This window comes from Chiroxiphia lanceolata, chromosome Z, assembly GCF_009829145.1.
Source record: "Chiroxiphia lanceolata isolate bChiLan1 chromosome Z, bChiLan1.pri, whole genome shotgun sequence".
NCBI lineage: Eukaryota > Metazoa > Chordata > Aves > Passeriformes > Pipridae > Chiroxiphia > Chiroxiphia lanceolata.
The window spans coordinates 30,822,911-30,845,647 of record NC_045671.1 but is presented as its reverse complement, the minus strand read 5'-3'; the positions used below and the strand labels follow the sequence as shown (position 1 = coordinate 30,845,647).

At 41.0% G+C, this 22,737-nt stretch overlaps 1 protein-coding gene across 1 annotated transcript in view; it reads left to right on the top strand.

Annotated features, from left to right (window-relative positions):
- EGFLAM (EGF like, fibronectin type III and laminin G domains) overlaps positions 1-22,737 on the top strand; it is a 75,223-nt gene that overhangs the window by 26,131 nt on the left and 26,355 nt on the right. The window contains exons 7-12 of the mRNA XM_032676538.1: positions 5,826-5,992; positions 15,848-15,963; positions 16,208-16,544; positions 19,013-19,113; positions 20,329-20,429; positions 21,519-21,663. Coding sequence (XP_032532429.1) covers positions 5,826-5,992; positions 15,848-15,963; positions 16,208-16,544; positions 19,013-19,113; positions 20,329-20,429; positions 21,519-21,663 — 967 coding nt within the window. The remainder of the gene's footprint in view (positions 1-5,825; positions 5,993-15,847; positions 15,964-16,207; positions 16,545-19,012; positions 19,114-20,328; positions 20,430-21,518; positions 21,664-22,737) is intronic.

Below are 22,737 nucleotides of genomic sequence, written 5' to 3'. Positions count from 1 at the left end.
GGATGTAGACTTGCTTTTTTATGCTAATGCTAATCAAATTTACATGAAATGTTGGTCTCTCTGTTTAGGGTTTGGGGGGAAGGGGGGTGTAGATGGGGCTTTTTTTTTTTGAACTCTCTAAAATTTGCAACACTGGAACTGAACTGTGACAATTTACCAGTCAAGTTGCTTATATAAGCTGCATAGGAAGGGTCAGGAGGAGGTGATTGTATCTGCAAGCACAAACAAGTATTGGTACTTGACTGTCCGTGTGCTTTTGTGAGCTCCTATGTTCATACAAAGCTGTTTATTTGCATTTGCTTGCCCTTATGTTTACTCTTACAGTGAATGCAAAATTCAGCCTTTGGAAGTTTAATCCTTTGGGTGAATACTTGACTACAGGTTTTGGTTGAGATTCCTGGATAAGAAGAGGGATTCTTCTTTAACTACTCTGTTCTGTAAAGGTCAAAATATTGTTCTTCAGGAAAATAGAGTAATTTTTGATAAAGAATTGTTGTTGTTGTTGAGATAGACAGGAAGAACTATTGATTTTCAAGGTGCTCAAAGTATGGTTGCAATCTAGAAGATATAGATATAACAAAAAGAATTCCCAGGCTGAAAACCTACTTGTGAACTGAAGTACTTTTCGGATCAAAATGCCCCATTATTTAGTGGGAAGCCATCCAGTGTTCATTGCACTGCGAGGCAGGACACGGGGGCTGAAGATTCTTATCTCCCTCGTGCAATTTCTGCTGTAGAATCACCAAGAAATTTCTCCAATATCTATTTTTTGAACACAGTTTTTATCTGAGCCTTTTGTTCTCTGTGCATCTTTCTCATTTACTCAGTGGATGGAGGAGGGATTTTGTTGAGTTCTGATTGACTGCACTTCTACAGGCTCTGTGCTTTTACTGGAAAGTGGAGCCTGGAGGTTTATGTACACTTCTTCATAGCACCAGGAGCCTGCTAATGGAAGAAGAAGTGTGCACCGTCATCTGCATCTGACATTGAAAATGCACCCTTGAATGTTTTTGTTCAGCCAGGGAATGGAAAGTTGCCTTCACTGTTTAGGTCTAAAGATGCGAGTGATTGAAATTTCAGTGTTTCGTTGGTTTTGGACTTCGGGAAAGAATTTGCTAACAGCAAAATGTTTTGATTACACTGTTTAGTTTGAGGTTTAAGGCTCAGCTGGAAGTGCATTTGTTAATTTTGGGATTATGCTCTCTTAGACTTGGAAGCTTAATTATATATTTGGAGAAAGTTCAATGAGCCATAAGCTCTAATAGCAGTAAGAGGTAAACATTTAAGTTTCATTGTCTTTTGCTGCATATAGTTTTAATTACTATAAAATGTACTACCATGACTTAAAGCTGTTAAATTAAGCCAATGTAAAACTAAAACAAATTGGTTCAAGCAAATTTAGAATTAAGTCCTCTTATGTCAAAGAAATACAACATTATGCTGTGCTTTTGTGAAATTAATGACTTTCTTATGCAAATGTTTAATTTCTCTTGGGTGCAACACAAATGTCTAAAAAGTATCACATTGTTGAAATAATTTTCACCTCTACAGAACTAACTTTATGACTAGAAAACGCATGTTGGAGAAAACACTCTTTTCAGTTTCTCAACTGTGATATCAGGTTAAAACCTCATGAAAATTCAGTGCATTAATAGTTTTCAGATACCAGAATGCACTCAGAGTCTAAGTTTTGTGGTTTATTTAGGCACTTTGCATAGTTTTCCCTTAGGACTCTTTGGTTGCCTATAGGCAGTGGAGGGCTACAGGTGGTTTCAGATGTAGGAGGAGCTGGGCTAGTGAAAGTTCTGTTCTGCTGCTGACTTTTAAGAGGATGCTAAGGAGACCACACCCCCATCTTGTCTAAATGCTGAAAATGAAGAGGGAGACTGTAGGGACTCAATTCTCACCTCATCTTTCATAAGAAATGTGTCAGAGAACGCGTTGAACACAAAACAGCTGATAGTGTCTGTAAAAGTTTGTAGGGTCACTGTAAATATTCTTTTGGTTAATGGTGAGAAATATTTCAAGACAAATGGCATTTTTATGAAAGCGTCTAAAGTGATACTGTAGACTTCAGCCTATGGGTTTGGGTGTTTTTCCTAAAGACACTATAAAAAATTAATCCTCAAAATGCCTTGGATATTTTCACTCAAATACTCCAAATACTCAAATTTTTAATCTACTGAATGCCTACCAAATCTTTTAAACTTGGTGGTTAACTTACCCAAATTTCTATGTTCATATAGCAGCTACAAATGTTTTAGCAATGTATCCCTTAAAATGATTAGGTCACTTTCTTTTCATCTTGTTGGTACGTAGACGTAATCAAAATCTTTCAATATTAATTTTGGCATGCAGGGGAAATTTTTCAGTATCTTGATAGTGATATGAAACTTCTGCTGCAATGAACTAGGCAGGTTCTGCTGATAACACTGGGAGATTTGCCAGTATTGAGATGTTAGGGTGGAGCAGATTCAGCATAATGTTGTGTGCACATTTCTTAATCAGTTTGAAGCCTTCCCTCTCTCCCTCCACAAAAAAAAAAAAAAATCTATCCCTGAATTCATTTCCTGTTGAATTATCTGTCCCTAGCATTGCACTGAACTAGGCAGTCATTGTTTGCTTTTGTTTGCAAAGAACCTGAAACAAAAGATCTGACCAGGGAGACACCTCCCACTGTCCAGGGAAAATACCTTTAATACTTTTTTCCTGATTGTTTCATCAAACAGTCATATCTCAACATTTATCTCACTACCTGTGAGGGTTAAATCCTTGAAAAGGTAATTAATGAAGAAAGAGGAGTGAAAGATGTGGAAATTAGGGAGAAAGTGCTTAACAACATTAGACATGATCAGAGGAATATCTGACAGGAGACTGAGTTTAAAGAATTGGCCATTTTTCCTTTCCTGGCAGTTGGGTTGATATATTTTCTGGAAAGTGTCAATAATGTTAAATAATAATAATCAATTAAAATAATATCATATAGTGTGCTACATTCAACAGGAATTTTTTTTGTAGTGAATGAGAATGTATTGTATTTGTCATTGTATTTATTATTTGTAGGAATATTTTTTAAAAATGTTTATAGAGATGAATTTGCCACTTGAGATGATTATAAACACGGCAGAGAAGAACACTCAAAAACATTATAAAGATTGGATGGCTAGCAGGTGCTTCACTCCTAAAACATTTCCAGGTGATTTTAAAAGGAAGTTCAAGTGAGTAGAAAATTTTCATTCTCTGCATCAGAAAGATTTCCTTTCTCAGGCCGAGTCAGTCTCCACATTACAGCATAAAGCAATAGTGCAAATATTTTGGGTATGTATGGTATGAGAATTCTGCCCTTGGTTTATACCCATTCTGTCCTGTTGACTTTAGCCATATATTTATTATCTCAAAAACAGTCTGACTTGGTCACTGGCAAGATTCTTTCTGCATGGCACTTGTGCATTGGAGGTGCACAGCTGTACCTTCAAGAGCAGACTCTGTCCGTGGAAGTTGTCTGATTTCCCCATGCACGTTTACAACCTCTGGAGCTGCCCTGCAAGGTGTGTGACAGAGAGACCCTATGCAGGGGAATGTAGTGCTGCAGTAAGGTGGGAAAAGCGATATCAAAATGAACCCTTCTAGTGTAAAAGTTAACAACGAAATTAAATTTGACACACACACACACACGCAGAAGAACCATGGAGACAGTTATCAACAAAATGTTCTCATCTTAGGGAACCCGGGAGCTGGCTGGCCATGGATAAGTCACCAGCTGAGTTTGTTGTGTTCCTCTCCCCATCTGTTTGCCATGTTTTCATCTTGTACCAATTTGTTTGCACAGAGAATGTTCTGGAGAAGTAGCAAAGGTCAAGTGATAAATCTCCCTCTTTCCCTCTCCTTTAGCTGCAGATGCTTATGTGTTTGCAGGAATTTCCGTTGTTATAAGCTTCTACAGAAAGAAATGTTGTGAGAGACAGCATATTTGAAGGCTAGCCTGTGTTTGTGTTATCTCCTGAATCTTTGTAGAGTACAATGTGTCCTTTGGGTCCCTTCGTTAGAGGTGTGTGTTTCCATTTGGGCACAGACATCAGCAAGGTCTATTTCAAAGAGGCTGTGAGGCAGCTCTTGAGCTAGCAGGAATTCTTTGGATGGGAATTGGAGCCAAAAAAGGATGTGTACAAGAAAATTGAAAACACTACTAAGTAAGCGTGTGGAAGGAAGCAATGTTAACAGTTTTCATTTGGAAAACACTATATATTTTCATTTTGGCCCAGGCATCAAAAGCTCAGAGCAGGGGAGCAATGGAAGAGTATCCAAAATAAACGCTCTACTGTCAACCAGGAAATGGTGGTGGAGGGTGACTTAAGATAGTCTGTTTAGCCATCATTACATCTTATGCATTTGTCTGATTTTATTTTTATTTTTAGTAAGACAGTGAAATACTTGTGTCCTATGTACCACTGCAGGAGCCAGGCAGCTGGGAGCTGTTGCTTTGCGACTGCATTTGCAAGCTGGCACAAAACAATGGAACCTCAGTGATCAATAAATCTTGTATTGACTGGTAAAAGAAAACATACGTTGACTTCGGCATTTCCTTCCAACTGAAAATAAACAAATACAAAATGCCTGCCTTGTGCTATAATTTTAATTCAAAGACTGTTGGAGACATTTGCAGCTAGTCCTGTGTAAACACTGGTAGATTCAGGGAGCACTTGGAGGTTACTTCCTGTAATAAATATCACAAGGACACTGAAATAATTTTCTCTGAAAGCAATTTCTGTCCCTATTTTACTTTCATAAACTTTAATTTTAATATATTGGGTGGCCTAGCATGAGTGCTTATATTTTTGTTTTGTTTGTATTTGTTTAGCTTCTCATTCTGTTTTCTCTTTGGTAAGAAGAGGCCACTTTTAGAGAGAGTGGAAATAGTGTGAAAACATCAGAATACTCCCTCAAAGTAGACCAGCCCTTTCCGATGTCCCTCTGTGTATGAACCTAAAACTTTTGATACCAAACTGTCATGTGAATGGTTATACTGGTTTCAGATGAATTATAATGGCACTTAGAGAAGCATTTATTGGCAGCTGGCTTCCAGTATGAACCAAGAGTTAACCAGGTATTGTCCAAAGACAGACATAGGAAAGCTGTTGCAAAATATAGGTCATGTTCTCTGCATGATTATTCTGTGGGTTTTGGGTTATCTTTGTGGTTGATTGGAGTGTTGTGGTTTTTTTGTTTGTTTGGTTGGTTGGTTTTTTTGGTTTTGTTTGTTTGTTCTTATGGTTTCTTTGTTGTTTTTCCTGAAGAGGAGACTTTGGATCCAGATTTCCCTGCATGTGTGGATTAACCTGATTACCTAGGAGAGTAAATACTAGATTCTCATCTTGCTAATGCTTGTTTGAAGTGACTTACTGGCGTTAGAGCACAAGCTCTTAGAAATAAATCAGGGTCTTTCCCACTATTGCAAAGTATTATTTTATACGGGCACATGGGTGGTATAAAGCAGGTGCAGGTAATAGACCTCCACTTGAAAGCTATCAACCCAAACCCCATGAAACAGATAAATAGACCTGGATTTGTCAATCAGTCCTTTAAATAACCTCCTTGGCTTTATAAGCAAAATCTGAATATTGAGTTTGTATGATTGCCCAGTTTTGATATCACAGGCTTCACGGCTTGATTGCACAGTCTGGGTCCTTTAAGAGTGAAGGGTTTCAGTGATGATCTAGTAGACTTCTATCTCATTTATTTGTGTATTTTCCAGGAAAGTTTAAAGGCAGTTAATTTGTACAGCGAGCTTTAATTATTTATGATCTGGTCTTTGTTTGATCCTCAAGGCCAGACCTTGACAGCAATTGGACGGTAATAAGAGAGCAGATCCAGATGGAGTCCATGGTTCTCAAGGGACTTCTCCCAAACACCAAGTATCAGTTTGCTGTCCGAGCAGCAAACTCCTATGGATCAAGCCCTGCCAGTACACCGAGTGACATCATCCGAACGTTCAGTGAGTAGAACCAGCATTTTTCAATTAAAACTATATAAAAATAAAGTATATCTGCAAATCGATTGTATCTGGGGCAGTTTGTGGAGGTCTGCTGATGGAAAAAGTTGCTCTACAAGCACAGGCACCACCGTTCTGACACCATTCGATCCTGTCTGAGGAGCTTGCAGCACCTTGCTACGAACAAAGATTTGAAAAGAGCCAGGCAGCAGTGCTCTCATGCCATTTCTCTGCTCTGGAGGTCATTGCCAGATATTTTTGGATCACTACTTACTGACTTTTGTGCTGGTAGCATGCAGAACTGATAAGTGAATATCATGGGGAGAAATGAGAGAGACAAGTTTATTATTCACCTTTTTTTTGTTCTTTGAAACTGAATCTTATATATTACATTTATAATTTCAGCAACTCAGAAAGACCAAATCAAACCTGTACTGTTTTCTAGGGAGGAAGGCCCTGAAATGATTAAGCACAATCATGAATATAATTATATAAGAAAGTAAACCTCCCTTTCTGATCAGAAGCTGCATAGAAAAATTTTAGATGAAAACGCATTCAAACATATCAAAATCCCAACTTGTGAGCTGTTATATTTACGTTTGTATAGCAACGTAGGCTATGCACGTTGCAGTAAGTGTGGGTCCAGTTGCTGCTGGCCTTTCTTGATATACAATTCTCTGCCAGTGCTAGTGTGCCTCTGGACTGACTTTGAGGGGCTGTTGCTCCTCATCACACCCGAAGTCATAGCTTATATGCGAGGATCCTGATCAAGCCAACACAGAGGGTTTTGGGAATCATGCAAATCACATCTTTCAAACTGAGAAAACTAATGCCACAAAGAGAAACAATGGAGGAAAGGGAACCAAAACTGAAAAATTATGGGAACTATCTGGGCTATATCCTTAATGTTTCAAATTTTTATATAAAAAAGTGTATCAGTAATTTAAGTTCCAGTTTTGAAGGCATTTATAGGGGATAGAATACCACAAAAGAAAATGCCTGAATAAAATTTGAGCAGATTAATGAACTATAAAAAAGAGCAGAAAAACTGACTTTTTTTCTTTTCTCCCCCCTCACTTGCAAATCAACTTTAATTAACTAGCAGAAAATGAGCAGTGAATATTTAGGTGGGACTGTGAGCTCTGCAAGAAGATTTTGCATGCTGCAGAAATGTGGACAACAGGCTTAGTGATCCGCCAGTGTGACCCTCTAAGGATTTATTTCTAAATTGCCTCCTTATCTTGGAATCCTTGTTTGCACTGACTCTTATAAGGTAGTTTCCATTCTTTTTATTCCTCTGTCATAAATTCAGTCACTTAAACAGTTGGCATGTAGTTTGCTAGGGCTGCTGAACTCATAAGTTTAAATCCTGAAGTAAATATTTGTGAAAACTCTGAAGGTGCAGTGAGTTCTGGGGTTCCTCCTTCCCTCGATCCTCCAGGATCAACTCTTGCTGCCTCAGGCACACATGTGTGCTCCTTGGTGTTTTGTTTGTCTTTGGATGTGGGTGGTTGCATCCTTTGGTCAGAAAAGATAAAGTGTTTAGCTCCGTTAATAAGGATGGAATTGTCTTCATGTTCTGCTTATTACTGCAGCAGTCCAGAGAAGGCACTTTGCCTTTGGAAGCTGCACGTTCTGCAGAGGCCTGGATTCCTATCATTAGAAGTTGGAATCGAATTCACCACCAGTGTGTATAAGCACTGATTTCTGGAGAGGTTCACAGGGGACATGAGCTTGGTTCTCTGGGCCTGGATCAGATCTGAAAAGTCTATGTATTATGCATGTTTCACTTCTCTCTGAACGGGCTTAAAAATTCCGTGCCGGTCCAAGGCAGGCACGTGGGTACTGCAATGGCTGAGAGGTTGGTTTCCCGCACTAAGGGCTGTCAGGGCTTGGGCAGAGACCCTCATGAGGGGCAGAGCTCCTTCAACGCAGGGCTGTGTTGTGTCTGTAATGTGCTCCAGCCTCGCATCAGGTCACTTGTACTTGCGGCTACTTTGGCAAACTCTGGGCCCTCTGCAAATGCAAGTGTTGTTCCTTTGCCAGTCTGCTCTAGGTTTACAGGGTGGATTTTGAAAATAGGCTTAAAACCTGTGCATAGCCACTATGCATGAAAGCCTGTGTCACTTTGTGGATACCTGTCCTCACAATAACTAGCTTTTTGCAGAGCAAGGAGTGGTGTTCAAAAGTATTGGAGGATGCATGCTTTTAGAAATAAATTCTGTGGCTTTTGGGGGGGGGGGGCAGAGTGTAGCTGAGATGATAGTGTAGTTGACAGCAGCTCTCACTTGTCTTTAGTTGTGATGTCTATGTAGGAGACTGGTTTGATGTTAACCAGATACACAAGTACATTGTGAATTAGTAGAAAAGCTAAACTTCTGTTGTGAAAAAATGCTCTTGATTAAAGCTGTGCATAGCCTGAACATTTAATTTTCCCCAAAGCACTAAAAAACCCTGAAGAATGATTTAAACTACTGACAAGTTTCTTGAAACAAACAAAAAAAAGCATACTAAACTCAAGGGCAACTAACTTACTCCTAATTCACATTATGTATCTGAAGGCATTTTCCCACTTCTAGTAGTCAAAAAGCCCAGTTCTTTGGAACTTCGGTTGCTCAAGCATAAGTGTTCAGTGTATTTGAGGTACTCTGGGTTCCGTGGTTTTCAGCAGTCACTGCAGGATGTGCCTCCCAGGCACCTGACAGACACGTGATAATCCTCTGGGAATGTCTCAGGTAATGCATCTCAGGTGGCACCAGTTGCTTGACAGTCTCAAAGCACCAGCAGATACCTCTAAGTCACCTATTGTTGCTGAAAAGGCATCAGACAGTTGGCATCTCTGAAATTGAAGCATCTTTATTCTTCAGGGTGCATATCCTAAGAATTAACTGTCTTCATTATTACCACAGTTCCTCCTCCAATCTAAACAGTGAAACATGCCACATACTGTAGATTTTTGATGCTATTTTTCTGACTGCCTGTGTATTCTTGAGAAATACCTGAAATATTTCAGGAAGCTGGCAGAAGTTCATACAATAATTGGCTCCTTTGCATTACACTTAGTTCACATACAGCTGGCACCAAAGCACTTTAGTGTGTTTGGATTTCAAGAATTTGTAGCTTTATGCTTGTATATGCTGGATGCTTTTGCCTGACTTGAAATAATTAGTGCTTTTCTGATGCTTATTTCAAATGAATTATTAATTCCCAGCATTACCTCAAATGCAGTGGAACTTTGGGGTCTGTATTGCCTTGCATAGATTTTCTTGCAGCTCTTCTAGGAAGGCTGAGGCAGAGATGAGGCCACACTACTTGGGGATGTTTTCTGCTGGGGCTTATCTCATTCTCACAGATAATTCTCTCATTTTGTTTTTAAAAGGTAGGTGGCTTTGCAATACTCTTGACTGCATTGTTTCCGTTCTGTATAGGAAAACATTGTCTTTATTTGCTCCTCTAAAGGGATGCTGACAGTATCACCTAATGTGACAGACCTCCCAGGGTCTGAAAATAGAACATGTGGCCTTGATTATAAGCAGTTACCCACTTACCTAGTAAAAAATATATACTTGGTTTATTGCTCCATTTTAGGGATGAAAGAGAGGGCAAGTTTCCCCCAAGGGCTCTCATTTATTTGTGATTTGGTTTCATTAATTTTTTTCTAGACGGAAATGATGTAATAAATCAGTTTTTTGTTGCCTTTCTTAATTACAGTTGTAGGTTGTGGGTATTTCACTTATAGGATTGTTGGGGTTTTGTTAAGTCAGATCTTTCAATGTGTCAAGGACAATTCACTGGAAATTTAAAAGTTGCACATGCTCAATTTAGAAACGACAAATAAACTCTCCCCAAGAATCAAACAAAGTGTCATCACCTGCATTGCTTGAATACCCTTCACCTCCTCGGGAAACAGATGTGGTTTGCACTGTGCCTGGAAGGTCACCAGCCTTGGGCTTTGCCAGACCAACAAAGGAAGTGTCTTCTGTTAAAAATACCCTCCTGCTTGTCTCCACAGAAAACGTGACAGAAGTGTCTGCTTAGTTGGGGCACATCCCTTCCTCTGGTCCTGACTGTCACCGCTAGGCTCACTCTGAGCCAGGCATTGGCACAGGTGCTTAAATATTCTGTACGGAGTTTGAATGTGTCAGCTGTGGCTCAGGCACAGGAAAAGGGCAGTCTCTACCCAAACCTTGATTTAAATGATAGTAATATGTCTTAGAAAATGCAAATGGAGAAGGTTTTCCACAGAACTATTTCCCACTGATCTCCAAAGGCTTTGCAAAAGCAGTGTTGGTAGTTATAGGGACAGGGACAAAAAGCAAGGGACAGGCCAAGTGATATGCAGCATCTCACTGTGAGTCACTGAGAAGCACAAAAGTCAGATTTAAATACTCTTGATGTGTATTTGATTTAGACCTGTGAAGAGTTCTGCATGAAGGCAGTCAGTTTCTTAACATTTCCATTCAACCTGCCCATGTTGCAGTGCCCCCTACTCTGCCTCCTACACTCTCTTGTGTCTCATCAGCATGCTGGTGGCAGTGTAATGAGCAAAACAAAAGTTTATGTGGCTTTCTATTTGTTTTGAGAAAGATTTCTTTAATATAACTTAATCCCTGATTATTTGGAAAGAGGCTATGGTTCATGACCCCCACGAGTTTTTCAATTAATTATAGAACAGGATTATAGGACCTAGTAGAGGGTCTTAATCAGACTTCATCTCCTTCCACACTCCAACATATTTAATTAAATATAGCATGTTTATAATCTCTTTAGTCTTGTTTTGGTATTTGCAGAGTACCACTTTGCTTAATTGTCCCTGATTTGTCACCCATTATGAGATGAACTCTCCACTAAAGCACCACAGTGATGTGGGCATTTCTCTACAAAAGGACCTGTTAATTTCTTTCATTTTGTTTGTCCTGTAGTTTTATTGCATCATATCACATGTGACTGTCGTGCCATGTCCAGTGAGCAAAAGCCAAGGGTAAGGAAGAACAATGCAACTGAGAAGCCAATGGGCTTACATTTTGTCATTCGTGTGTGTACTCACCTGTATAAGGGCGTAATCATCAGCAAGCACATTCCATGACTACATTGCTCCTGGATGCATTATGAGTTACCCAAACTGCTCACAGATCAGTGGGTGGAGCAATGGAGGGTGTGCTGGCTGAAACTCAGATAGGTAGAGCCAGGAAGGGGTAAAACTGGAGATTTGGGGCAGTGCTAGAGACCTGTGGATACTAGGACACCTTCTGAAGTTACATTTTTTCTGGTGGCGCTAAATTTACATCCTGAAGGTCTTTGAAGAGAGGCCTCAGAGCAGTCTTTTCACCAGACACAATAAGTCACCTTCTTTGCTCTCTCCAGGCTCCAAATGTTGTACCAGTTCAATAATGTGAAAGGAGTCATTGTCTGGTTTAAAATAGTGGGTACATTTTGTCTCCTAGGGTCTTCTGTTGGAAAAGCACAGAATATTTTGATCTCCCAGATGAAAGTAGCACACCTACTGCTTGGGGAACTGCCAGCCTCTCCTACGTTACCATGTCTCATTGCATGCTGGTAGTTATTAATGTACTCTAGTGATAACTCAACTCAAATCAGGAGAGTTACACTTCCGTAAAACTGGCATGGTGTTAAAATCATGTCCATACCTCTAAGCAAGTGTGTGTATCTGGATGTAAATTTGAGACCTAACATTTTCCTGTGTATGAATATAAAGATATTCATATATAGAATATATATATTCATACAAAATATTATTGAAGATATGACACTCTTATTGAACCTACATCCCACTAAGCCAATAGAAAGTTTGCCTGAAAAGAGATAAAATATGACAGCATTTGGACTATAACAGATATTGTAGCTTATGACTTCTAAGTTAGAAAATGGAGTCTGTATATCACAGCTTGTTTGAATACAGATTGGATTGTTTCCCCTGACAAATGTTTGTGATTCTTTTTTTTTCCAAATTATCTTTTGGCTTTCACTGCTCTTAGGTAAATTACAGTTTCATTTATTAGAAGAACTAAATTAACTCTGAAATACTTTCAGATACATAATACAAAGGCAATTAGTAATAGCACAGGCTTGACTTAAAAGAAACACTCTCCTAATGAGTTGAAAATTGCTGCATCTGCTGGGAGCTGAGTTAATGCTTGGCTCTGCTTCTTTGATATGGTTTCTCTTAACCTGCAAATCATATTTGTAATGTTTATGTTTGAAGTTTTATACAGAGAAGTTTCTTTGTAGAAATGCATTCTTATAGAATCACTGTTTCCGAAGAAGGGGATTCTGATGCAGTTATGTATAGAAGATGCACCTGGATAGGTCCCTTCCAACAGAATAATTTTCTATTCTACTCTACTCTAGTCTTCCTACATTCCTGCCTGGAGTAAAATTATCCTGGAAGGTGATTAACCTGAGTGACTGTAGAAGTGAATATGAGGAGTAAGGGCTTTTGTTCACATTGTGATAATACCTATTGTTTTCAATATGTTGGAATTCATTCTAGTAGTTGCAGGATTGGGACTGTCATGGTTTGAGACAGCCCCAAAATCCAATTCCGTAGCTCCATTCCCCCTCCCACATCTCAACCCAATGTGAGATGGGTTTTTCCAGACAAAACACAACCAGACTCAGAATGGGGGAAAGGGAATATATTACAATGACTGTACAAATAAATATCATAATACATTATACACACGATTACAATTATCTCTACCATGACATACAGTATTTACAATGGATCAGATCTCTTCTCCCCTCCAAATAAAAGTCCAGGAGGGAAAGAAGGACAGATCCCTTCCAGTCTCTCAGGGCAGCAGCTTCTTCAGAGTAGCAGTCACTAAGCAGCAGCATCTTCTAAGGCAGCAGGTTCTCTCTCTCTTCTGTTTCTTGTAGCAGCTGATAGCTGGATCTCTGCCAGCACACACGAGGGGGTATCCCCCTCAGCCACTCGTCTCTCCAACGAGGGGTCTTCCGTGGGCTGTGTTTCCCAGGACAAGGGCGCTATCACCAGGTCATATCACAAAACACAGGGGGTTTTCGCGACAGTCCTTATCTTCAGGGGACTCAGCCCCTTGCAGAGCTCCTGTGCCCTGCCTCAAAGATGGCTACGAGCTTCTTTGTAGCTTGCAGCAAGGGAGGGCCTCAAGGTCAACCTTCACACACCGTCCTGGCTGAGCTCTCAGGACGACTGAGCTTCTTAGCTCCTTTACTCCATCTAGGACTTCTAATCAGTAAGAGTCCACCCCCTCCATCTTGGAGGGATCTCCAAGGAAGTTTAGGGGAGTTTTGCAGTTCTTACCCCCAAGCTTTCTCTCTGTAGAAACTTAGTTCTGTTCTCTGCTGCCATTCTTTCTCTCTCAGGTTTGCAGAAGTTCTACCTGCTTTGCTTCACGGTTGTTTTGCTGCTCTCTTATCTTTTGGCTCTGCGCCGCCGCTTTTCCTCCAGTCAGTGCTGGCTGCCGTGGCTTTCGGTATCTCTGGTTGCTGCTCACAGTGGAAAAGCATCTCCCAGCTTAACCACAGACACTTAGTCCAGTCTAACACTGTTCTAAGTCTCTGCAGCTTCCCCCAGCCAAGGGCTGGGGGACCCCAGAGGGCCCAGGGGGCTCCGAGCCCCCTTCCTCGTGGCTCACAACATGGCTACTACTTCTAACCAAAAACTACAACTCGTCTCTTCCGGTGCTTGTGATATGTTTACATTTTTGCAGGAGCGCCCATTGGGCAGAATTTCAAAACTTCCAGGGGTTTCCACCCCTTGGGGGCTACCACTTTCTTAGCCTCTGGGGGGAAACAAAATCCAAACCACTACAGGGACCGGTTCATAAATGTGCAATCTGATTCTCTAACGGTAATCCCTTGCCTGTGCATTGACAGTCACTAGCAGAAATAATCTGGATGTAGCTCATCTAGTTTGCCTCATCTCATTACCAGTCATAAAGCTAAGAGTTCTCTGCTCATCTTATTTGGTAGAACTTGGTGCTGAATGTTTACTGTACAGCCAAACTGTATTATTTACAGATGACTAGCTTTACATGCTAGAGTGGAAAGACTTATCCATATTCTGTCCTAGTCTAGCATGCTGTTTTGGTTGCAAGTGTGTATGCCTCATCACCTCTACTCATTTGCCTCCAATTTTTCTGTATGCTGATGTAACATGTAAACCCCATTGATAAGTAACTCCCACAGAGCATATGGAGTGTGGCCAGTGAGCCAGGCAGGGCACATGTTCATATCTGGTGCACATATGCTTGATTTCATAACTGTCTGCTGGGATTTCTGGGTTGCAGTCACAGCAAAGGAGAAAAGAGTACAAAACCATTTAGATAAGTGGTCCCGCCCCTATCAGGTCAGTGAAATACTTTTTCTTTATTGTCTACCGGGGTGAGAAACGATTGACAGCAGTCAGACTGACTCAAGCAGCCCAATAGCACTGGGTACACACTGCTTCTTCTGAAAGTTTGCTGAGCCTCGTGAGCTTTCTCTGGCTCCATTGGGTTGTTTAGTACTGGTAGTGAAGTACTTCTCACTACCATCAAGTGGCATTTTCTGAGCCTCCTTTCCGCAGACAGGCAGTGCCTAGCAAGACTTTGCATCTCTGCACCTTGCAGTGTAAAGGACCTGCTAACTACCAGAAAATATGGACATCTTCTGACTGCTAAAATAAACAAGCAGCTGTAGTCAGCTCCTTACAGACCCTTTGTAAAGTGAGGATTACCTATGCTGTTTTTAAGTGATGAGAAAATACTTTATGGAAAAGGCAGATATATGTCTGTTGTTTTAATGGTTAGAAAATGTCTGTTTTTAACCTTGCTGAAATGATAAGTAACTGTAGTGATGTGGTTGCTTTTACTATATTTCTTCATGACTTCTGGTAAATTTTAATAGCTAAAAAGTGCAAATCAATGTTTAAGTAGAATTTGAACTGTAAAGTGCAGAAAAGTACAGATATTTTCTATGAGGATCCCCTTACTGTTAAAATTGTCCATTCCCAGCCCAGAGTCCTTTGTTGCAGAGTTCAGAGCTCCAGGGAGAGACAGAAGCAGATTATGTACATGAAAAACACATGGTCATAGAATCATAGAATATTCTGTGTTGTGAGGGACCAACAAGGATAATTAAGTCCAACTCTTGGCTCTGCACAGGACAATCCCAATAAATGCACGATGTGCTTGAAAGTGTTGTCCAAATGCTGCTTAGACTCTGTCAGGCTTGGTGCTGTGACCACTTCCCTGGAGAGCCTGTTCCCATGCCCAACTACCCTCTGAGTTAAGATGTTTTTGCATGTTTCATTTTTCAAGGTGATAAATTCCATTTTAAAAATAGTCTAACAATACACTTAGGATGCTATTTTCAGGAGCTTTGGGGTCGGTGGAGGCAGATTACATCCTAAGCAGAGCATGCCCTACCTTTGTGCGTCTCTTTTGCTGTTACAGTTTATTTGGTTGCCGGTAGAGCAGATGCAGAACTGTATATTTACAAAAGGGAAAAGCTTGACCTAAAAACTATTTAGTCACTAAAATGTTGTCCATGCTGAAAAAGCTCAGAAATTTTGTCCTGGGAGAATGATGAATAAAAGTCAGTTTGCAGAGGGAGAATGGAGCTTTGCCTGCTTTGTTTGTTTAATCACCTTAAAAGTGACTTAATGGAGGCCTTGCCTTTGTTTTAAGTTGTGTGGACATCACTTCGACATCATCTCCCACGTTCAGGCTGACACTTGCATTGTCTGTACAGGATGAACAATGACCTTACTTCAGATTTAAGTGTTGTGAATTGGGGGATGGTAAGGTCGGAATTGCTGTGTGTAAAGAGAAAAAAATATATGAACTGAATGTGCCAGTTATGTCTTTTTAGGCTCTGAAGAGTTAGGAAGTGGAAGCTATGGGCATCGGTACATCACAGACACAGTGACTGGTGATGGTGATGGATTTGATGTTGATGATTCAGACTATGACATTTATATAGAAGAGGTAAATTTCAAGATTTCATTTTGGCACTTCTGTTTTCTTTATAGTCTTGATATTTTAAAGTGTCTGGTCCTGTCAGGTAATTTAATATCTGATATTATGTGCTCAGATATAGTGATGTGGTTGCTTCATTTTCTTTGTTGAGGGTGAGTTCATTTCCTCAGATCTGTATCTTGAAAGGTATTTATTTCATTTCCTTATAGCATTTTAGGTTTTACTGAATTGGTGTTTCTTTGTTTCCTTTCAGCTCAGACCGCTTCCTGCTATTAAAGGAGGCAACAGAAAATTCCTGGTCAAAACTAAGGTTGCGCCTGGGTCTAGTTCCAGGCTCCTGTCCCGGGTCCTTACAACCACTTCTGAACCCACTACTTCCACTCCCACCACCACACGACCTTCCACCACGGCGAGAGCAACCACAGCTTGGGCAGCGAGGAGGGGCAGCATGTCCTCTGCCTCGCGGCTCTTCGACCTGTCCTGCGACGAGGCTGTGTGCTCTGTGGACAGCTTCTGCATCAATGACTATGACCGGGGCGGCTCCCGCTGCCACTGCAACTTGGGGAAAGGAGGAGAGACCTGTGCGGAAGGTAAGGTGTCTGTGTGCCTTCTGCTGCTGGCTCCTCTTTGTCTGAAGCAAGGAACCAACCAAAGCGCACTTTGGAAGCAGCCAGCTGGGCTTAATGGATCCCTAAGGATAGCAGCAACTTGCACATCCCATTTCAGACATCATCCCCTTTTCTTCTTTCTCCTTGGTTAGGGGTGAAAAAGTCATTCTTTAATAAAGTCGAATGCAGAACCTGTGTGAAGGTACACAGGGGAGGTTAATCCTCCTTCCCCCCTAAGAGTGAGGGGGTGATGAAGCCACATATGTTGGTAGTCACCTGGGTGTGACAGGGTCCATTGTGGCATCCACAGCTTCTAGCAGAGATATTCAATCCTCCTTTCATGCTTGCCTTTTGTCACCAGCTGGAGCCCTGAACCACTCCCATTTCCAGTGTGGTCTGTTGGATGATGCTGGTCCTGCAGGAGGGATGTGAGTCAAAGCTCCTGTTGCAAAAATACCACCAGAGGAGGCTTTCCCCATTGTCTGCAGGGCAGAAGTGCTGGAGTGGTAACCCCAGCACTCATGTCAGGCAGACAAAGGAAAGAGAGGAATAAAACCCTCTTCCCAGTTCAGAAAGCATGACCTGCAGTCTGGGTATATTTGTCCTGGTCAGGACTTGTCACCCATCCTTTTGCCTTCTTTTAAGGCATCTGAACCAGGACGAGAGCTTGCTGAGCTGAAGGAGGCCGTCCTGCTTCTTTTTCCCTTGTTGTCTTCTTGATCTCTCCCTTTGGAAACCTAAACTCACCCTTTAGCAGGGTTAATGCTGAGCAGATCACCTGGTAAGCCAGTCCAGCTCCCTCACCATGCCATAAGGAGGTTACACTTTTCCCCCCAGAGTAATTTTTCTTCTGATTTGGCAACCAAGGGGTCAGATGAATGCCAGAGCTCACACAAAGATAGCGTCCTTTTGGTTATAGTGGTGCTATCCCTTCTGCCAAAAAAGAGCTGATCCGTCCATCCCTCTGCATGCTCATCTGACTTGCCAAGACTCTGCCACACAGTAGAGTACCAGGGACACGTATATCTTCAACAGAGTGATGTTAGACCTTCGTGATGCACAGTGTCATGCATCAGGGTTACAGACTCTGAGAGTATTTTATCTTCTTCAAACTGGAGTGCTGGGGCAAAGAGATATTCTGAAAACAATCTGTTGTGACTCAGCGACATGAAACAGCTGCAGATGTGATTTTAGGCCTTGATCAAATATGAATAGTTGAGGATTTATTTGAACTGACATAGCTGTATACAGCTTGCAGAGTGTGTTTGTTAACATCAGTCCAAACCCACCATTTTTCACTGGGGAGTGTGTTATTCCTTAGTAAGTAGTAGCACCATGGGCCAATATTCCTTTGTACTGAATTTCTCTTCAGCAGTCAGTATTATTAAATAGTATATTAATCTGAATGGAAACAGACTTCACAATCAACAGCTGCATGGCACTCTGGTCCAGTCAGTTCTACTTGTGATCAGGGCTTGCTCTCTGCTGATGTTGCATTTAGTTTTATAGCACTGGTCCTCTTCACTTCAGCCTAAAATGTGAATGTTGCAATGCCTTGCAAACAAAAAAGCTGAGAGAACTGTATCCAGATGCAAATACGCAAGAAAAACACACTCAGTATTCAAATAGGACTCCTCTTTAGACTTAAATCCGCTGCAAAAATAAGAATTCAGGCCTGAAACTGTGTCTGTCCTCAGTGCTTCTTAGGGAAATTAGCTGCAAAGGGAGCAGTACGACATGTCTGATTTTCATTGTCTCTCAGGGTCAGGGAATAACATAAGACAATGAAGAGTGAGCATTGATAATGCCAGTGGACAAGACCAATGAGAAGAGCCGCTGTTGCAACCAGGGATGGAGAGGTGCCTACAGGGACCTTCTTCTTCCCATCACTCTCTTCAGCCTCTGCCCTGAGCTAACTTGAGGGAAGTGCTGGAAGCTGCTGGACTGTTATGAGGCATCCAGTGATTCTGCAGATGCTCAATGCAGCAGCTATGGAGCAGCAGTGACTAATGCAGCCTTGAATCTAGCCATACTTCCGGCATATGTTTTCGTAATCCTGCCAAACAGAAAATTACTTTGTTCTCTCTTTGTTAAATGAATTCTTAAAAGAAGATAAATACAAAATTGATGGGTTCTGTCTTCTGTAACAAGGATGAAAATCTGGAGAAATTTTCTCTGAAGCCTGTGATTAAACTGTTGAACAGTATTTTGCCCTCAGTATCCCATTTCTTTCCAAGTTCACCAGCTCCTTGGGAATAAAGGAATTAGTTGTGAAAAGTGGTGGGAGGACAAGGCAAGAGGTTAACTGATTGTTGACTGCTGCTGAATAATGGCCTCTGGAGGAACTATTCCTTTCATTTCCACCTGATGTTATCTAGTACTAAATGTGTATATCGATTTTTATATGGGAAAAAGCTGATAAATAACAGGCTTCTCTCTTTGCTTTTCAGACATCAGCATCCAGTATCCTCAGTTCTCTGGCTACTCATATATCACCTTTGAACCACTGAAAAAATCCTACCAGACTTTTCAAATTACCCTTGAGTTCAGGGTAAGTTTGAGCAATTCCAAGCTCACATAGGAATTTTAAATTTTATTTACTTATTCTAGTGCAGTGGACAATAGCAAAATAACAGCTTCAATATAGCTTGTAATGTAATTGTGGTGAACCTGTACGTAACCTGTACATAACCTTCATCTGGCTTAACCTTCAGTGAATGTAAATGAAGTTTGTAAGCAACTAAAATGTTTGCGTCTGTTATTGGTAGGCACAGCATGAGACTGGGACTAATAATACTGGTGTTGTAGACTAGCAGCAATGTACGTTGGCAAAGTTATAGTCACGTGAAAGAGCTACAGGCTGAAGTACATACGGAATTTTTGTGAATTGGAGTTTGGAAGTGGCATGCAGTATCTTTGCTTAAAAGAAACTGTGATCCTGTCATACAGAGCAAAACACCATATCCTCTATTCAGAGCTCCTCTTCTCTCCTCCAGGATTTAAGTGCACATTATTTTCCACCTGTGAAGTTTGAGACACCAACTAATATATTCAGGATACCTTACTACTTAAAATACAGGTCTGGCTTGGGTTAATTCTGTTTAGAGACAGAACTGGTAAGGCTGCCTGTAGGGAGGGTGGCCGAGCTCTTGGATGCATCCCTACTCCCACAAAAAGGCAGACTCCCCAACTTCACAGCCTGGGTGTGAGACTGTCACTAGAGCAGCAGCAGTCTGTTGCCTTATGTGGTGATGTAACACTCCGCTGGCAGTTTGTCACTTTAAAATGCAGGATGGCTGCAAAAAGCCACTGTGTCAGCTGTTATGCACATATGGAGAAATGCTGCCGGCATGGGTTGTTCATCTTGAAGAGTGTCAGGCTCACAGAACATGTAAAGTAGGGTATATGTATTCATGTTCTGTAAGTTTAATGTGTCTACACTTAACAGGCTTGCTAGGACATTCTTGCTAGACTTTGTGCTCAGAAGTCTCACATGGAACATGTATAACAGTCTTTGGTACTTTCAGGCTTTTTTTTTCAGGTCTGATAGTATCATACTGTAAGTAGATGGTCTTTAACCACTTAAGGCAGTGATTTTCTAGGTTCAGGGTTCAAAATTGATCAACCAGTTTCTGATTCTGCAAGTTAAAAACTCGATCTGAAAAATGCTGACCCTTTCTAGGGAAAAGTTCTCCACTGCTGCTTGCTTTTATCTGTTATGCTGAGGCTTAGACTTTGATTTTTCATGTTGATACAATGATTACAGGCTGAATCAGAAGATGGTTTGCTGCTATACTGTGGAGAAAATGAACATGGTCGGGGTGATTTTATGTCACTGGCAGTCATCCGGCGTAGCCTCCAGTTCAGGTAAAACTTCCATCCTAATTTGATGTAAAGAGAAGGAGCCATTTCTGCCTCCTGGGACTGCTATATGTGATGAATATCTGCAGTGTCTTTGCCTTCTGCTCCATGCAGTGCACAAAATGGACAATGTAATTTAATTTAAAAATTCTTTAATACTTTTTTCTCTCATCCTTCTTTAGTGTGTGAACTTGTACCCTGTTGAACTGTTATATTCAGACCTCAGTGTAAAGGCAAAATGATCAGTTTTCTTCAAGACGTTAGTCTGGGGCTCATTGCTGTGTTATCAAAAGTCCCAGTGAGCTGCTATATTTGCTGAGGTGATGGTATATCAAGGGGTACATAGTTAATGTTTTTGTTTTGCAGCAAAAGACTTGCAGATAATGTATGAAAATCCAGCATTTAATGCCAGAAAGGGACCAGGAACTTCATCTTGTATCGCTTGTTTAGATGAGAGTTGCAGGTTTCTTAAATGAAGGAGAGGGTTTCTTGCAGTCCGATGGATATGAAGCATGTGAAAGAGTATCTCCAGGATCTCCTTACTTGGGAAAATGAGTGCTTTGAAAGTAGGGAATAACAAAGTGGGTGATGTGCCTTAGGTAGTGTTTTTGTTCACTTGCGCTGCATGGCAGACAGGCAAAGTGGCACATTTTGTTTGCAATCAGCTCCACAGAGACTCTCCTGGAGGTCTTCTTATCAATGAGTGCTTAGTTTCAAATACAGTAGCTGAGTTATTAATGTAGCACTACCTTTCACAAGGTAGCTAGAAAAATTCTCAGGAGAAATTACTGTGATAGCAGGAACTTAGATTGTAATACCCTCCATCTTGAAACAGTTTCAGCTGTTGGCAAACTTTGCAATGCAGCTGGTATGGTCAGAGAATGCAAAATCTTCTCCGTGGTAGGAAGACAGATGATGAAGTTTGAAACTTAGAACAGATATACTAGACCTGCTGTCTGATTTTCCTGTGCTTATGTGCAGTGTGGAACAGAGAGGTTCCCAAGTGCAAAAGGAATATTTGGAGTCTAAAAATGACTTTTGGTTATTTGGTTATTGCGAGATTATCGCCTTGCCCTCTCTATCTCCTGCTCCCAGGTTCAACTGTGGCACTGGAGTTGGAGTCATAACGAGTGAAAACAAAATCAAGCTGGGGAACTGGCACAGTGTCACGTTGTTCAGAGATGGGGTGAATGGCTGGCTCAGGATGGACAACAATGCTCCCGTGACAGGAAAATCTCAGGTTGGTAATCCTGCCCTTGCAGCTCAACCTTGGACCGTCTCAAAGTTATGATGACAACTTTTTTCTTGCTATCAGAAGTCTGATTAGATTTAGAAAGTGCATTTTTATTCATCAGTGTTGGTACATTGAGTGAACTAGTACCAGTGTACAGATTACTCTTCCAAATATGTAGTCTAGAAATCACAAAGATAAATATCCCCGAATCCCACTACAGTTTTCCTGTTGTCTTCCACGCTTGCTCTGCCACCCTTCTACCACTCTTTGCTAGTCTCAGATAGAGGCTGCTGTTAGAAGTTTACTAGATTGTTCAGCTGCTGTCCCTGCTTGCTTTCTTTTTTAGCCTCAGAGAGCTGCTCTGCTTCTTCAGACATAAAAATTAGATCTATATGGGCATGCAAGTATATATATTTATGTATAATATGTATATAGCCACACAAGGTTTGTATACAGAAGTGTAATTAGACGCGTATCCTGGAGACAGATTTAAACAGAGTAATGGAAATAGACATTCTGCCCTGACTTATGTTAACACCAGTAAGTTCATACAAGGCTTACAGGGTAAAATATAATAGAGGAAGATGTCTTAACTTGCTCATCTATGGCCAGAAAACAGAAGTGAAATTAGGCACTGGAAGAAAAGGTAGTTTCAAATTGTTTCAGATGCCTTTCCTTTGATGACCACTATTAGCATGTCATTCCCAGCCCTGAAAAAAAGCAGCTTCAGTCATCTTATTACTGTACACTTTCATGTGCAAGCACTGAAGGGACAAATAATTGCACTGCATTGAGTTCTCATCAGCTGGAAATGACAGAGAAAATAATTTCAATGTCTGTCGTATTGCTCTCTGTTTCCAATGCTACACAAAGGACACATGTGAATCAAGAGACGTGTACAGTCTCTGCAGTGAACTGTGCAAGTGAATACCTGCAGACTCAATAGCTTTATCTTATTTAGCCAGATAAACATAGGCTATGGTGATATAATTTATTGTTTTAAACACTATGAGGGCAGGGCAGGGATGAAAAATCCAGAAAGCTTTTAAACTAAAGGTCAGTGCTGTCTCAAGCACACAT